The following is an 18037-nucleotide window of genomic DNA, read 5'->3' on the forward strand; positions in this document are numbered from 1 at the left end:
GAAAGTAAAATGTACACACCACTTTTACAAGCTATTTAAAAGCGAAGGAAAGCGAGGAAAAGAGGGAACGCCCCTTCCCCTGCGGTGATACCGGTATTACCGGTGTTGTCACACGTCGATTAACCGGTGGGAAAATTTCCTCACCGTCACAACCCTAGACCCTACAAATGCAACATGACCAAATGCATCACTGACTACCTGCGTAGGTAGTTTGAGTGATCGAATTGGAATATTCCTTCAAGATTAATTTTACCCTGCTTTATTAAAATTAGATGTAAAAAAGGGGCCATTGTACCTTAGCAAGATGCTTAACCACAACTGAAAGTAAAGTGCTGTAGACCACTTTTGGTAACAAAGCATGTCATGTTACTGGAGTTTAGTGTAATGTGATTTGCTTGGAAAACGCCCAATTATGGAGCACATAAACAATTACTCAATTAGTCCATGAGGGAGAATGAGTGTAGTTTGTTCACATAACATGACCTCCTATTTTACAGCTCCATCTCCTGGGCTCCATGGATACTTTCTCCTTCTCTCCTCTGGGGAACAATGAGTCATTATCTCAAAAGTGCTTCAAACTATCCCTTCATCACATTTTAAGCAAGTTCCTCACAGCACACTTGGCACTCGCTGGTTTATTTGCTTATGTAACGGATGGTCTTGCCACCTTCACTGCCACTTGGCAGTTGATGGAGTGAACTATTTGATATAAATGTGAATGTGTATGTGTTGTTCACATCTTACCTTTAGTTTGTAGACGTCTGTGTGGGATTGATCTTTCCATTCTGCTCCTGTTCAGTTTCATCCTGTAACACTCATAATCTTAATTTTTTCCTGCTTAGGTAAATTTTCCACAATTTGATCATAAAAGAGACTATGAGAAAAATAATATTGCCCCAAAAGAGTTTAGTTGTTTAATATAGTAATATTCAGGCATAGCATAATTAGTAAAGTTTCAGTGAGAAAGAAAAACTAGATCTCTAAAAATGTAAATCTAGAGGTTGATGCTGCCTTTCGTTATGAGACATGCTCATAACACAGTAAAGGCATACAAACTCAAGGATCCCAAAACAACACACACCTGATACAACAGTGTTTCCACAACTCTGTCACACTCTCTGCCGCCCTCGTGTGATTAAATGAGTGTATTACAGAAGTAAACAGTCTCTGGATTGTGTGTGATATGGCTACATTGGTCAAAAAAGAAAATGGAGACAGAAAGACAGGAGAAGGGAGAATTCGGTGAGCCATTTTACTCGGGTCAGTACCATGAAACTGGACTCTGCTAGTCAACAAGCTCCCATAGAGCGCTGCAGTGATGTATTATTGTAGTCCAACCCATAAGTTAGCATCACGCTGGTTCCCTCCAAAAAAAAAAAAACCCCAATAGGATTTCTCCATTGGCTTTTGGATTACTGCAGAAAATAAGCTCTGTGGCCAACCAAAGTTTATGATTCTTTCATGTTTTGTTAATCACGAAAATCCTCACGAATAAAAGGAATCTTTTATGAAGGCCAAATACAAAACACTAGAAAATAAAAAGCTAAACGTTGGCTATAAACAAACTACACCACCAGTAAGCTTATGACAGCTCTTTCAGTCGTTATTTAAAAAAAAAAAGTAAGACTAGTTGGCAAGAGAGCATTATATATCCTTATACTTCTTGCAAACTACACCTCTGAAGTCCCATTTAGCCATTTGTTAGCAACAGACTTTTTCAAGACAAGGGAGTATTATTGATGTATTTTATGTCGTAGAATAAAATGTGAAAATATCTTGAGCTTGTGTTAAACATAGACCAACTAACCCAAAAACCCATTAAAAAATCAGGATGATGAAACCGGATGTGCTAAAAGGCGAACTCGTTTCCTGGTTTTGGCTTACAAAAATATGTCATCCCTGCAGCACTCTATTCACAAGATTCATGACTTCATTAGCATCTGGTGCTAAGGGTAATGTCATGAAAGACTTTGCAAACAGGACAAGAGAACATCTTGCCTGCCGGCTTTCAGAGCTTCACATTATGTGGATTCTTGAATCTCTTCATGTTCGATGTACCTCCTAAAGTCGGATGGAGTAATTTCCTCACGCTCCAATCAACCAATCACTATAGGCAGTCAGGAGATGTCAAACCCTTTATTATGGTTTTCATGTTGAACAAACCCATGTTCCATTGGCAGGAAGCCTCTGAGGAAGCGTCAGTCCTCACGCCAAGCAGCCTAGATGTGGACTAGGATGCAACAACTGATAGGTCGTTACAATGGTCCACATCTCCCACACCTAGCAGCGGCAGTATGCACACTCGTGCCCTAGCAGAAGTCAGAGACATAGTCAAAGTCCCTGAAGTAGTCCTGGTCTTTGCGCGAAAGGATCCGGCGCTCACGAGGAGGCGTCAACGTCGGTGCTTCATTCGTAAACTCGGCGTCAAAGTTACTGACGTCTTCTTTTCCCTTCACTGCAGGAACGAAAGGAGGAGGAACTCGCCGCTGCAGAAGCGCCTCCAAGTCCATATTCTATAGAGTGAGAGAAGACGAGTTAGCCACGGCATCACTAGGATTGACACTTTGGCATTATTATATGGAGCCCCTATAGGGACATGGCGATGGAACAAAATATGAGATTTCAATGCTTTTGCATTCACTCGCAAAACTTTTGCGTTCCCCCAAGCAACTTGCGAAACATTTGCATGCTCTCACAAAAATATTGCGTTTCCCCAAGAACCTTTTCACAAAAGTATTGCGTTCCCCTTAAGAAACTTTACATTCTCTCAAAAAAGTATTGCGTTCCCCCAAGCAACTTTGCGTTCGCTTACAAAACATTGCATTCTCTCACAAAAGTACTGCGTTTCCCCTAAGAAACTTTTCATTTTCTTACAAACGTATTGCGTTCCCCCAAGCAACTTTACATACTCTCACAAAAGTATCGCGCTCCCCCAAGACACTTTGCATTCTCTCGCGAAACATCTGCATAATTCTGCATAGGTATTAGGTACAGCTGAAAAACCCCGTATTATTTCTATATTTCCAAGAGTTTTACAAGCCAGCGCAAATGTTTTGCAAGCAAAAGCAACGTTTCTTGGGGGAATGCAAACATTTTGCAAAAGATCGCAGAAACATTGAAATATACCATTTCCTCCCATCTCATTTTTTTAACAATTGGGACAAAGTCTTCATACTCTAAAGAAGGGTTGTTTCTTGATGTCCTCTGCGTCTCTTTCACTGGAGCCCAGTCGTCTCTCAGGATTACGCCTCAGCAGCTACCGATGAAAAACAAGGAAAGTTAACAAACCTGGCCAATCAGAGAACAGCTTTGGGGGAAAAAAATACAGTCTTACCCGTCTCATGATGCCAATGGCCTCGGTGGAGAGGAATCTTGGGTAACGTACTTCATCATTCACAATGCTGTCGAACACCTCCTCCTCATCATCACCTGGGAATGGCGACTGGACACACAGATTATGTATCAGAAAAGTTTATCAGAAAACAAGACTTCTTATCTTACTATTTTACATCTCCAGTAAAAGTATGTTGATTTAAGACATTTTTGATATTTATACTGAAAACCACACAAAATTACTGAATCACATTTTGAGGTGAACTTCAGCAGATTTTGTTAGATTTATGCTTAAAGAAAAAAAATATATATATATTTTCCTGGGAAACAATAGAATAATAAGCAAAAACTGCACAGACACATGCATACCTCTCCAACCAGCATCTCGTAAATGAGCACGCCGAGACCCCACCAGTCCACGGCTCTGGTGTAGGACGTGTCTGTCAGAACCTCAGGAGCCAGAAACTCTGGAGTCCCACAAAATGTACTGGTTCTGTCATCATGACCCATTCCTACAGGACAGAAGATAGAAACAAGACATTCAAAAGACAGAAAGAGCGAAAAGGACATTATGAAACAGATAGTTCCGGTCCTTGATTCTGATTGGTCGTACCTAACAACGCCCCTTAGCTGTTATAAATTCACTGTAAACCACGGCTTCTTGGGGCTTATAGCTTTATTATGGGCATCTCTTTTTGCAGTATTTATTATTTAAATAAACCAGCTGTGATTTTTAGCTTTTTTGTCTTACAAAAAATTGTATAAAAATGTGAAAGAACCGGTTTCATATCTGAAAGCAATTACTGGAGTAATGATGCTGAAACTTCAGCTTTGATCACAGGAAAAATTTGCATTTTACAATATATTCAAATAGAAAAGAGTTGTGAAATATTTTAACAATTTACATTGTTGGTTAAAGAAATGCAGCCTTGGTGAGCAGAAGAGACTTCTTTCAGAAACATACCGACCCAAAACCTCTGAACGGTAGAGTTATTAAAAAATAATAGGCAGTCAGCAGCACAGCCTGTCATTTCCAGATCACTCTGATCCAGCAGTGAACAAATATCATGCTCTTCCTCCATTAACTCCATCAATATCATTACAGCAGGTACAGTCTGTGACTCACCCTCTTTACAGAGACCGAAGTCCGCAATCTTCACATAACCTTCAGTATCCAGCAGCAGGTTATCCAGCTTCAGATCTCTGACACACACACACACACAGACACACACACACACACACACACACACACAGATGCAAGAATTAACTCTTAACTTCTACTAACTTGAGCTTATGAAAACAGCTGTATTTGAGTGTTTACTCACCGATACACAATCTTATTATCATGAAGAAACTGAAGCCCCAAAACCACACATGCAGAATAAAACCTGAATCACAAACACACACACACACACGCACACAAATATGAAGAATACAGTAAAACACTCACGAAAAGCACACATAAATCCAGGAACGACACGTTCAAATTGCACAATGATTATTAAAGCAAGACACTACAGGTAACAGCATTGTTTTTCTTCATGCACTGGTCAGTTTTGAGATTTTGGGCTATTTGGCGTTTCATAATATTTTGTTTAAGACTAGTGGAAAGAAAACATTCAAAAAATACATTTAAGTGTTTATTGTATTGCACTTTATCTATTTGCATCTGTAGAAGTTGTTTGTTTCTCAAAATGAGTTTGTTTCTCCACTTCAGCAGCACTTGCATACACCAAATGTTACAGTTTTATTCTTATATATATTCTGAAGGTTTTTATCATTTGCCTGATTTTATACATTTGTATTCACCTGTGACGTAACAACTACTAGTGTTGCATATTAGCTGGTTAAGTTAAACACACTTACACAGAGCGTGTTTCAGAGAAGACGTCAGCGTGGATGTGCATCATCAGGTCTCCGCCAGCCGTGTACTCCATGACAAAACACACGTGTTCTGGCGTCTGAAAACATGCAAACAGATTGACCAGGAACGGGTGCTGTGCGCTGTTCACCGTCTCAAAGATTCGCTTCTCGCACATCAAACTGGAAGAGAGAGGATACGAGAGTCTAAAGACTGAAGACTAAATGGATGAACTGTCATGTGTACTTTTGCATTTTAAATAGTAAGAAGAAAATACGTTGTGTAGTGAATTTCACTAGATATTATTATATTTATGCTTAAAGTAAGAAAGATATTTGCAATATATTTTTACTGGAAACAGAAATATCAATCTAGCAAAAAGAGCACAAACAGGATGTTATTAAGTTATTTTTCTCTCACACTAAACTTGAATTAAGTTCCTCACCTTTCCACCTCGTCTCGTGCCACAATGTCCCCTTTCTTCAGTGCTTTGATGGCGTACACCTTTCCCGAGCGTTCGTATTCAGACAGCAGCACCTGGAAACACAAATATCATGCTTAACAGACACCTGAATCTTCATTCACAACTGGCTCTGTGCAAAAACACTGTTTCTCAACTGGTCAGTGTCTCAAATTGAGAGGAAAGACATTTCTCATTGCTTCTGTTGTTAATGCAATGCAAAATTCGAGACTTGCAAGAAGTGTTACAACTGTTAAGTAAAATAAAAAATACTAAAATCTAAATTAAAATTAGAAAGTAAAGTGATAATCTCAAATAAAAACAAAATAATAATAAATATTCAAAAAAATATATATATTAAGAAAAATACAATAATAATATATAAATAATACTAAAAAACATTGCTTGTAAGACATATTTTTACTCAACATTTACAGAAAAAAAGTTTTTGTTGCAAGCAGTAACAGAACTTTAAAAAAACATTTTTGTTAACGGAAATAAAAATATTCATAACAGAAATAAAACTGAAATTAAAAAAAAGTTACTAAAGGACTAAAAATTCTAAAACTGAAATAAAATAGAAATACAAAAAACTAATAAAAATGCCAAGAACAAAATTACTAAAACTTGAAATGAAAAAAAAAGAAAGCTGAAAATTCTTGAAATAAAAACAAACCCAAATATATTCTCAAAACCTGTACCATAGTATATAAATAACACTGCTTGCAAGACAAATTTTTACTAGTCAGTTTGTCCAGAAAAGTTGTCAACTAGTCAGAAAGTCAATGCCTGGATTTGAACATGGTAAAATATGTTAAATGCAGAATGGCGCACTCTTGGCTGAAAGCATAATCAAACTAGCCAGAATTTTTAAAGCAAACACAGTATAAAAAGTGTTGGCGGATGTGTAGGACTTTGTGAATTTCTGACGTGTCTGTGCTGATTGTGTCTGACTAGTTGCTATAGTTGCTATAATATTTTGCGACTGAACATGTTCCAGTTACCTTGCCAAAATGTCCCCGGCCCAACACTGCAATCATTCGGAAATCCTGAAGACACAGAGTGCTTTTGGAAGGCCTGTACACACACACGCACACACACACACACACACACACACACACATGCACGCACGTACGCACACACGGACGCACACACACACACACATGCACGCACGCACACACGCACACACACACAAACACACAGGGGCCGGATGTAATTAAACTGAAGGGAAGAGCTGGTGTGAGGCCAGAAACAACATCACAGGCATCATGCACGTGAGAATGTGTGTGTTTGTTTCATGCTGTCTTGGCCCGCTCTGGAAAACATATTGTGTGCTGGTGGGATGTGTACCTGCGCTGGGAATTATGGGAACTGGTTCTGACAGCCTTCTCAAGAGGAGCGGGATCAGAAGGAGAGACCGGCTCAGACACTGGGCCAATGTCCACCTGAGAAACAAAGATTATTATTTTCACCAGATTATTATTGTTTAATCGCTTCCTTTTTGTTATATTCATGTATTGCTATTAGCTTAGCTTACATTCTTAAATTTCCTTTATTTTGCACTTATTATTTGACTTTAATTGCTAATATAACTTGTGTTACTTTTACTTTTCTCTCATTATACACAGCTTAGCTGCAAGTGCTTTGGCAACACAAAATGTGCAGTTCACGCCAATAAAGCACATTGCAATTACATTCGAGAAAGAGTTTTCATTCATTGTAAATAGTGAATTATTTGAAAAAATAAATAGATTAAATCAGTGCTGTTCTGAAGTTTACAGTGTTATTAATTCCCATGCTACTACTACACTCAAGACAGATGATAAAATATTGAATAAAAATTTTTGTTAATTTTAAAATAAATTAAATTAAATTTTAATGGTTTAAACAACTGCCTGTAAGTAAATAAATAAAAAAAGTGGTTTTATGATGTTTACAAACATTATTAATTTATATGGCGCAGTAAATACATTTGTTTGCATTTAATATATATATACAGGTATAGGTATATATATATATATATATATATATATATATATATATATACATACATATATAATGAAAATTAAATGGTTTAAACACAACTGCCTGAGTTCTAATCTTGTGTAAAAACCTTTGTTTGTCCGCTTGAGTTTTTTGTACATTTTTAGATTTTCGGGTTTACTTGGTTGTGTAAATAGAGAACACAAATCTGTAGTCAGCTGAGTGAAACGATGCATAAAACATTAAAGGGACAGTTCACACAAAAATTAAAATTACCCCATGATTTACTCACCCTCAAGCCATTCTAGGTGTATATGACATTCTTGGTCTAAAAGAAGTCCAATAAAGCGCATCCATCCAACATAAAAAGTAACCCACACGGCTCCGGAGGGTGAATAAAGGCCTCCTGTAGCAAATCGATGCGTTTTTGTAAGAAACATATCCATATTTATAACATTATTAACCGTAATCTCTAGCTTCTGCAAACTGTCGTACGCGCGTTCATTCCCGCGGATGACGTAAGCGTAGCGTAAGATCTGGTGAGAAGTGACGAATCAGCAAAACAAAACGCCGGTCATGAATAAGAAGTACAAAACAAAGATTTGAAATGAAAAATGTCGGAGGATTTCGAAATATACTGTAAGCCAAGAGAAGACTGGTTTTCCTTTGCTAAAGTAAGGAAACTTTGCTTCCTTTGCTCCTGTAAACAAATGTCGGTTCTCGCGAGACTAGTATATTCTCAGCGGACTTTACGCTACGACTCCGTCATCCGCCGGAGTGAACACGCGTACGACAGTTAGCATAAGCTAGAGATTACGGTTTACAAAGTTTTAAATATGGATATGTTTCTTACAAAAACGCATCGATTCACTACAGGAGGCCTTTATTCACCCCCCGGAGCCGTGTGGGACACTTTTTATGATGGATGGATGCACTTTATTGGACTTCTTTTAGACTATTGAAAAATATCACCCATTCATTGCCATTATAAAGCTTAGAAGAGCCAGGATATTTTTTTATATAACTCAGATTGTATTAGTCTGAAAGAAGAATGTCATATACACCTAGGATGGCTTGAGGGTGAGTAAATCATGGGGTAATTTAAATTTTTGGGTGAACTATCCCTTTAAGACCAAGCAGAAGCTTCGACAAACCATGCAAGATAAACTAAGCAGAATAGAAGAATAAGTTTATGGGTACAATTTCACAGTATTTGGGAAGAGCTGCTCAAATATTCGCTTCACTTCCATCGAAGACCCATATATATATAACCGTGAGTCAACAGAGCCGTACGTAGCCAGCTAAAACAGGACCGACAACCATTTTCAGTCAGTGAAGTCTCTGAGGTTTACCGTGCTTGACGTCTGTGTGTTTTTTCTCGTCACAGATGGAGGAGAGTCGCCGTCCAGCTGAATCTTCTGGATGGAAATCTCGCTGCTGAGGAAAGTTTGAAGTTCATGATGTCGGTCAGGATGAATGTCAGGTGATCAGATGCGTGTTTGCGGTGTGTTACAGTACCTGCTGTGGTGTGTGTTGGTGTGTTGTGTGTAGCTGTGTGTGGAGGAGCTCATGGGAATGACGTTCTTCAGCAGACGAACCCACGTCGCCATGTCCACGTTCATCTGTTTAGCGCGCAGGAAGGCTTTACCTGAGCAAACGAACATACAGTAACTCCTTCACAATACTATATCATATTATACTTATGCTATTTTGAGACTAAAATAGATTAATTCAGGCATATTATTACAAAAAGGCAGTTTTTATCATTTTCAAGTACATTTTACATAATGTATGTATATCTAGGTTTTTTAGCATATACATCCATATCAAACTTCATACTAAATTTCAAAGTGTATCCTTTACTGCTACCAGTGCATTCAGCATGGGATTCAGCCCTTGTGCGCAGTGTTTTTCCCAGCATGCATTGCTAACAGGCTTCGAATCAGTGATTTACCCTGCTGTTTGGAAAACACCTTCCTCTGCCGCTGTAGACGTGGACCTCGCTCTATCACAGGGTTGAAGAACATCACCTGTGACACACAAGCGTGAATACAAACCGTGTTTTATTAGGTACAGACTATCTACCAAAGCATGAGGCCAGCATGAGCTAAAAGGGATAGGGTTCACCCAAAAATGAAAATTACCCCATAATTTACTCACCCTCAAGCCAACCTAGGTGTGTACTGTGTCCAATCGGAGTTATATTAAAAAATGTCCTGGCTCTTCCAAGCTTTTTAATGGCAGTGAATGGGTGTTTTTTTTCAATAGTCCAAAAGACGTCAAATAAAGCACATCCATCCATAATAAAAAGTATCCCACATGGCTCCGGGGGGTGAATAAAGGCCTTCTGTAGCGGATCAATGTGTTATTGTAAGGAAAATATCCATATTTAAAACTTTATAAACTGTAATCTCTAGCTTCCGGAGAGAGAGAGAGCGCAGCAGAGAGAGCAAAACAAAACACTGTTCATGAATTAGTAGTACAAAACAAAGATTTGTAAAGAAAAATGATGGAGGATTTCGATATAAGCCAAGAGGAGACTGATTTTCCTTTGCTAAAGTTAGGAAACTTTGCTCCTGTAAACAAACGTCGGTTCTCGCAAGGCTAGCATATTCTCAGCGGACCTTACGCTTCGCCTACGTCATCCGCCAGAGTGAACACGCGTACGACAGTTAGCAGAAGCTAGAGATTACAGTTTATAAAGTTTTAAAGATGGATATGTTTCTTACAAAAATGCATCGATTCACTACAGGAGGTCTTTTTCACCCCCCGGAGCCGTGTGGGACACTTTTTATGATGGATGGATGCGCTTTATTGGACTTCTTTTAGACCATTGTAAAAAAACACCCATTCACTGCCATTATAAAGCTTAGAAGAGCCAGGAAAGTCATATACACCTAGGATGGCTTGAGGATGAGTAAATCATGGGGTAATTTTCATTCTTGGGTGAACTATCCCTTTAAAGAGCTCCCTGCGGATTTCTGTCGAAATAAAATTGATGGTATAACATTTGAAAGTGAAATAATTAAGATAATATAATAATAAATAATAGTATTGTAATTTTACAGTTGTATTGTAAAATAAAATTATTTTCTTAAATAGTTTATATTTTTTTATTTTACAGTGAAATATTACAATAGTAAGATTTTTGTTTTTATTTTTTATTTTATTATTTGTATAGATTTTTCATTGTATATGATAAATAATAATAATAATTCCTATATCAATAATGATAATTCCTTATTTTTTGATAGTTGTATTGATATATAAGTACACGATTTTGGCCAAATTGTGCAGCCCTACACAGCAAACTTGGAATTATTTTCAAATAGCATTTTAAATCACAATCACAGATTTATCAGAAAAATCTGATTTCTTTTCCCCCCAAATTGTGCATCCCTACTAAAATTTTAGGAATTGCAACGTAATATGGTTTACTCATATCTGACATGAGTGACTTATTGGTGGTTTGGTAAAAAAAAAAAGCATTTTAGTGTACCACTAAACAGCCTAAAACAGACCATGCTTGACCCATTAGCATGTGTTTGCGTGCGTGTTTGTACCTCTGCGAGCAGCCGTCCCTGTGGTTCGAGCTCCAGCTGTATTCGGTGTCTCTGATTGTCCAGAAAGTCCTCCAGCTTCAGGTACTTGAGCGCACAGAGCAAGCGATAGTCCCTCCAGTACACGGCGATCTCCATCTCTCTGGACTGAACGAGTTCATTGGCTGAATATCTGAGTACGCTGTGTCTGTGTGTGTCTGTGTGTGTTACTCACTCTCTCCAGCTCCAGAGTGAAGGTCTGATCCCATGTCTGTTCACCAACACTCCTCCAACACGTCTGTCCCACCACACAGTTCTCCAGCTTCAACACGGCGCTCACCTCCGCTAAACACACAAAAAACACATCAGACGGTCATTCACTGTTGCTAAACACTGTACACCCATCAACCAAAAACATTTACAACACTTAAAGGACTCGTATCATGGAAAACAACTTTTTTTCTTGCTCTTTTGACATGAGATTGAGGCTATATGTACCACACTGTGAATTTCAGAATTTCCTCTTTAGTAAATCCAGACGATTTATTAAAATCAAAACTGCGAAAATGGCTGACTTTTTAAATATCAATGATTAGATGTCACAGCCGAGAGCTCATTAACATATGACCGCCCACATCTCAAAATTTTTAAATGTTTTTGAAAGAAGTCTCTTCTGCTATCCATTGCTACATTTTTGATCAAGAAAGTCCAGTAAAAACAGTAATATTGTGAAATATTATTTTAATTTAATATAGCTGTTTTCTATGTGGATATGTTGTAAAATGTAATTTATTGCTGTGATCAAAGCTGTATTTTCAGCATCGTTACTCCAGTCTTCAGTGTCACATGATCCTTCAGAAATCATTCTAATATGCTGATTTGCTGCTCAAAAATTTTTTTATTATTATTATCAATGATGAAAACAGTTCTGCTGTTTCATATTATTGTGGAAATGGTGATACATTTTATTTTTCAGGATTCTTTGATGAATAGAACGTTCAAAGGAACAGCATTTATTTGAAATCGAAATCTTTTGTAACATTACATATGTCTTTACTGTCACTTTTGAGCCATATAATGCATTCTTGATGAATAAAAGTATTTAAAAAAAACTTTGAGCGCTACTGTATCAGAATGAAAGCACAGAGACACTCACAGGACAGCTCTTCGCTCTTGCTGGGAGTCTTCAGGCTGAAGCTGCTGTTTCTGCTGCTCAGAGTGAGTTTGAAGTGCCGTCCGTCTCCAGGACTGAAGTGAGGCAAAACCACCGGAGACGTGCGACTGCGGCCCGGGACGATCTCCAACAAGCCCACACAGCCCAGCAGACGCACCTGCAGCGTCCCTGAGCAGGACAGACCCGTCATACGTTCAGCATGAGCACATATATATATATATATATATATATATATATTGTTATTGTTATTGTTATTGACGTACCGGTGAGCGGCGAGGGTTTGCTGAGGGTGCTGTACTGATTGTGGACATAGGGGGCGCTGTGACGGGAGCTGAAGGCCGAGGACGATGCCAACACTAACTCCTCCTTAATCAGACACACTTTCGGATGATCTTCCGGTAGATTGACCAAACGCTGCTCTAACGACACTCGCAGAAGATCCAAGCGCTGGGACGCTTCACTGAGACGAGACTGAGCCTAGAACGACAAACAAACCTGCACCCTCATTCCTCTGATCCACACTAACGCCAGCTTCTGTGTGTCACTTCTGTGTTAGCTTTCGTTTCTCCTAAGGTATCGGAGGACGTGCATGTGTGTTTCTCACACCTCAGCGATGGCCTTCTTGTCCTGTGCTTTTCCAGCTCCCAGAAGCCTCAGCATGTTTTTGGCGCCCTCGGCCATGGCATGTTCAACACGGTAATGATGCCAGAGCTCCTCGATACGGAGCTCCACCCCGCACAGATCCGGCTTACCTGCAGAGACGCACACACACAGGTTTGTTTTTGTGAAAAGTGGGGACATCCCATAGGCGTAATGGTTTTTCTACTGTACAGACCGTATTTTCTATTGCCCTACACCAACCCTACCCCTTACAGGAAACTTTGTGCTATTTCAGATTTTCAATACCACACACATGCGTTAGATCTTGCTGGGATGCTATTAATAGAAAAACACACCATCACATTGACCTGAGCTTGTGTTTGATTTGTGAATGTAATTAGTAATATTTAATAACTGAAGACACACACAGCATACTGGACTAGTGAACATGAACTAGCACTGTGGTTGGATCAGTGCTGTTATTGCTAACTAAAACTAAAAATTAAACACACTTACGTTAATTGAAATAAAATACACTTTAACTGAAAATAAACCCTTAAAATTATTTTATTTTAATTAGTTGTCAAAAATAATAGAAACAACAAAAACACAGAACAAAATGACTGAAACTTGCATTAAAATAAAAATAAACATGAATTAAAATTAAATAAAATTAAATGAAAATCAAAAAAGTAAGTTTTTTTTGTTTTTGTTTTAGTTGAATTAAAATTATATTAAAATGAATGAATTAAAATGAATTAAAACTGAAAACTAAAAAAAAACATTTAAAAAAAACAACAAAAATACTAAAACAAACTAAAAATAAATGTTAAGTGAAATTAAATATGAACAAACCTTAACACTTACTGCCACAGCAACATTTCAAATTTTCATTTAGATTAGTTGAATTAAAATTACTAAAACTGAAAACTAAACTGTAACTAAATTTAAAAAAATATTTAAAAAAAGAGGCAAAAAAACAAAACTAATAAAAACAACAAAAACACACAGCATAATTACTAACATTAAAATGAATATTTACTGAAATTAAGTATACAAAAACCTGATTTTATTTCAATTAGCTGCCACAGCAACATTTTTTCATTTAGTTTAGGTTGAAAAATTACTGAAAGCTAAAATTAAACAAAATGAATGAAATTAATCAAAATAATTGACATATTAAATAGTAATAAAAACCACAAAACACACTAAAATTCCTAAAACTCAAACTAAAATTAAAATAAATGTTAACTAAAATAAAATAAACAAAATGAAAAATAGAAATGTTGCTGTGGCAACTAATTGAAATAAAATACGTTTAAGTTAAAAACTAAAATGACTAAAACCGAAAACTACACTAAAACTGAAATGATTAACTAAAACAGCAGCTAATGAAGAACAGACCTTTTCACACACACTCAGAATGGCAAACTGCTCATACTATATTAACTGTGTATTAAGTACTGTACGCCATTCACAGTATGTATGGAGCACCTAGATAAATGTCTACCGCTGCCAAAAAGTGCAGTATACAACCAGAGAGCACTTCAAGAAACCCAAAGCGCTTGACCTGACTTTCCATTTCTAAAACGACGAACCAGAAATGACGTGAACCATAATTTCTAGCACTTTAGCTCTTAGAATCAACATTAAGGTGAATCAAACTGACAGGACGAGATCTCATGGACATTATTTTTCTCTGACCACCTTAAAACAAGAATTACCACCAAATTAAACAAAACGGATGTTATGATGGGGCTCTCCATCAGTAGAAACTGCGATTTCACATTATAGTTCTTGTTGCAAATCCCCATCAGACGTCATTCCCTGAGTGGAGTGGCATTAATAAATCTATTCTTAACCAGCTGCTGCCGTCTGGCCCCAGGACACATGAGACATCAGCGCTGAAACACGCCATTAGAGTCCATTAGAGCCGCACGCTTCAGCACCGTCCATTTCCTCCCTCCAGCTCTCATCTTTCTGTTTACATCTCCTCATGCCTCTTTAATTCTGACCCATTCACTCTCTATCAATGAAGGCATTGAGAAATAGCGTTACTAAAGGATAATGCATCCAAAAATGAAATTGTCATTATTTATCTAATTTTCTGTTATTTGTTGGAACACAAAAGGAGATTTTCCACACAGCTCTTTTCTATACAACAGCCAAAAAAAGTCAAGCTACACTCTTAAAAATAAAGGTGCTTCAAAAGGTTCTTCAAGCGATGCCATAGAAGAACCATTTTTGGTTCCACAAAGAACCATTCAGTCAAAGGTTCTTTAAATCACCATCTCTTTCTTACCTTTTTATAATCTGAAGAACCTTCTTTCGCCACAAAGAACCCTTAAAGGGTTAAAGGTTCTTTATGGAACCCTTTAGACAAAAAGGTTCTTCTATGGCATCGTGAAGCACCTATATTTTTAAGAGTGTATAAGAAGCACAGGAAACCAAGTTGTAGAATTAGGTAGGGACATGCCCCTACCAATATCCAGCGACTACCAAACTGTCCCTAGCAATAATTGATCAAACAATTAAATATATCTATATGTTTTTGTAATTTTGGATGCATTTGAAATATGTCATACCATTGATATTGAAGAAGTTAAAGTAAATACGTTTGAAAACTGTGCGCTTTCAAGGACATTTTAGAAAGACTGTGCATAGAGGATCTGCAATAATGAGCAGCAAGTGAAAAATAATGATTTTTTTTAACATGAAAGCATGCTAACATATTCTATTACACCCAATAATACACTAAATAATGAGCTTTGAAAATAGCCTCATATGACCCCTTTAAGACCCCCAGCGCTCTGATGCTGCTGTAATGTCATTGGTTCACAAAATCAAACTTGTGTAATTATTGTCTGTTAAAAATGCTAGCATAAAAAAAACTCTGTTTATGAATTATGAATATGTTGGCTCTTATGTCCCCACCAATGTCAGAAGCAAACCTACGCCCTTGCAGGAAACACTATAAAAAGTGCCAGTTCGTATGATTTGTGCACTATATTATACAGAAAGCCTTCTGAAGTCATATGAAGCTTTGTGTAAGAAACAGACCCAAATTTAACTCATTATGTAGTGGAAGGCATCCTTTATGCCAAAGTTCTGGATTTGGATTTGTAAAACGTCTGGTGTCATTTCAGCCAAACGCCATTGGTTTGGGAAAATGATCAGTGAATAGCAAATTAAATATGGGTCTGTTTCTGTCACAAAGATCTCATAAATCTTTATAAGACTTTGATTGTAGTGCTTTATGATGCTTTTCATCCATTTTTATTGGCGTAGTCACTTTGAACTGTCACTGTAAAGACACATTTGAACATTATGCCCTATTTCTCCTTTTGTGGAATAAACTGACAGAATTAAAATTTTTGGTGAACTATTCCTTTAATAAGCTTGAGAAGATGGACCGTCTCTGAGATGCTCTGACGTCTAAACAGACAAACAGCAGTCAGGAAAGACAGACATTTGCGAAAACACAGTCATTTGTCTGTCAGAATTAGACTGTTTGACAAGATGACAGCAGACAGACTGGTTTGCAAAACATATGGATTCATGTCCTCACCGTATATGAAATATTACACTGGATGGAGATCATTTTAGTTGCCTTATATCACAATATCACTATAAAGTGAACCTGAAATGCAGTATGGACAAGACTAATGCTGAAGAAGTCCAACTACGTGAGATGAGACTCCCTCCAATGAGGCAAACAGAGAAAAGCGATGCTAAAGGACCTTTACACTGTGTTTAAGCCATTAAGGAGCTCTATGATCATGTTAAGCTGATAAACGCTCATTTGTCGGAGGGAGTGAGACAGACAGAACTTGTCTGTAGCAGTGAGACATACCCTGAGTGTCGTCTGTCTGTTCGGTGGCCTGCATAGCTTTACGGATCTGCATACGGATGATGTCGATCTTTGTCTTACTGTCCTGCAGCATCTGCTGAGCCGACTGAAGCAGCTTCTTATCCTGAAGGACAGAGTGATGGATAGATGGAGACAGTCAGATAGATAGATAGATAGACAGACAGACAGACAGACAGACAGACAGACAGACAGACAGATAGATAGATAGATAGATAGAAAGAAAGTCAGATAGTCAGATAGATAGATAGATAGATAGATATAGATAGATAGAAAGTCAGATAGATAGATAGATAGACAGACAGACAGACAGACAGACAGATAGATAGATATATAGATAGATAGATAGAAAGAAAGTCAGATGATAGATAGATAGATAGATAGATAGACAGACAGACAGACAGATAGACAGATAGATAGATAGATAGATTGTAGGGGTGTGAATCGTCACTGGTTTCTCGATTCGATTCGATTACGATTACGATTATCAAGTCAACGATTCGATTCGTTATCACGATGCATCATGATTATATCAAATTTATTTTGTGCATTTTTATTAAATTATATAAGCAGGCTACTTTTAAAATAATTACAAATTAATAATAAATTTAAAACAATTGTTAAGATCCAAATGATAGACAGACAGACAGACAGACAGACAGACAGACAGGCAGATAGATAGATAGATAGATAGATAGATAGTCAGATAGATAGAAAGTCAGATAGATAGACAGACAGACAGACAGACAGATAGATAGATAGATAATCAGATAGATAGATAGATAGTCAGATATATAGAAAATCAGATAGACAGACAGACAGACAGACAGACAGATAGATAGATAGAAAGTCAGATGATAGACAGACAGACAGACAGATAGATAGATAGATAGATAGATAGATAGATAGATAGAAAGTCAGATGATAGACAGACAGACAGACAGACAGATAGATAGAAAGTCAGATGATAGACAGACAGACAGACAGATAGATAGATAGATAGATAGTCAGTCAGATAGATAGATAGATAGAAAGTCAGATGATAGACAGACAGACAGACAGACAGATAGATAGATAGATAGACAGATAGATAGATAGATAGTCAGATAGATAGAAAGTTAGATAGACAGATAGACAGACAGACAGCCAGACAGATAGATAGATAGAGACAGACCGACAGACAGACAGATAGAGATAGACAGACAGACAGACAGACAGA

At 37.5% G+C, this 18037-nt stretch overlaps 1 protein-coding gene across 3 annotated transcripts in view; it reads right to left on the minus strand.

Moving 5' to 3' along the window:
* Positions 1-1430: 1430 nt before the first annotated feature.
* LOC107742419 (serine/threonine-protein kinase N1-like) overlaps positions 1431-18037 on the minus strand; it is a 25688-nt gene continuing 9081 nt past the window's right edge. Inside the window, exons 4-22 of one of the 3 annotated variants that reach the window (XM_016555359.1) lie at positions 16804-16924; positions 12957-13102; positions 12614-12827; positions 12333-12518; positions 11412-11521; positions 11201-11344; positions 9592-9667; positions 9156-9285; positions 8990-9074; positions 7005-7099; positions 6659-6731; positions 5640-5731; positions 5200-5376; positions 4659-4721; positions 4499-4536; positions 3703-3845; positions 3335-3442; positions 3176-3256; positions 1431-2513 (exon numbers count right to left, since the gene is read on the minus strand). In XM_016555359.1, the coding sequence (XP_016410845.1) occupies positions 2310-2513; positions 3176-3256; positions 3335-3442; positions 3703-3845; positions 4499-4536; positions 4659-4721; positions 5200-5376; positions 5640-5731; positions 6659-6731; positions 7005-7099; positions 8990-9074; positions 9156-9285; positions 9592-9667; positions 11201-11344; positions 11412-11521; positions 12333-12518; positions 12614-12827; positions 12957-13102; positions 16804-16924 (2286 nt within the window). In that variant the 3' untranslated portion in view covers positions 1431-2309. Of the gene's footprint in view, positions 2514-3175; positions 3257-3334; positions 3443-3702; positions 3846-4459; positions 4537-4658; positions 4722-5199; positions 5377-5639; positions 5732-6658; positions 6732-7004; positions 7100-8989; positions 9075-9155; positions 9286-9591; positions 9668-11200; positions 11345-11411; positions 11522-12332; positions 12519-12613; positions 12828-12956; positions 13103-16803; positions 16925-18037 lie in introns of all 3 variants that reach the window. The other 2 variants (XM_016555358.1, XM_016555360.1) reach the window with 2 other exon arrangements.

Source organism: Sinocyclocheilus rhinocerous, unplaced genomic scaffold (genome assembly GCF_001515625.1).
Source record: "Sinocyclocheilus rhinocerous isolate Xijiao unplaced genomic scaffold, SAMN03320098_v1.1 scaffold5670, whole genome shotgun sequence".
Classification (NCBI taxonomy): domain Eukaryota; kingdom Metazoa; phylum Chordata; class Actinopteri; order Cypriniformes; family Cyprinidae; genus Sinocyclocheilus; species Sinocyclocheilus rhinocerous.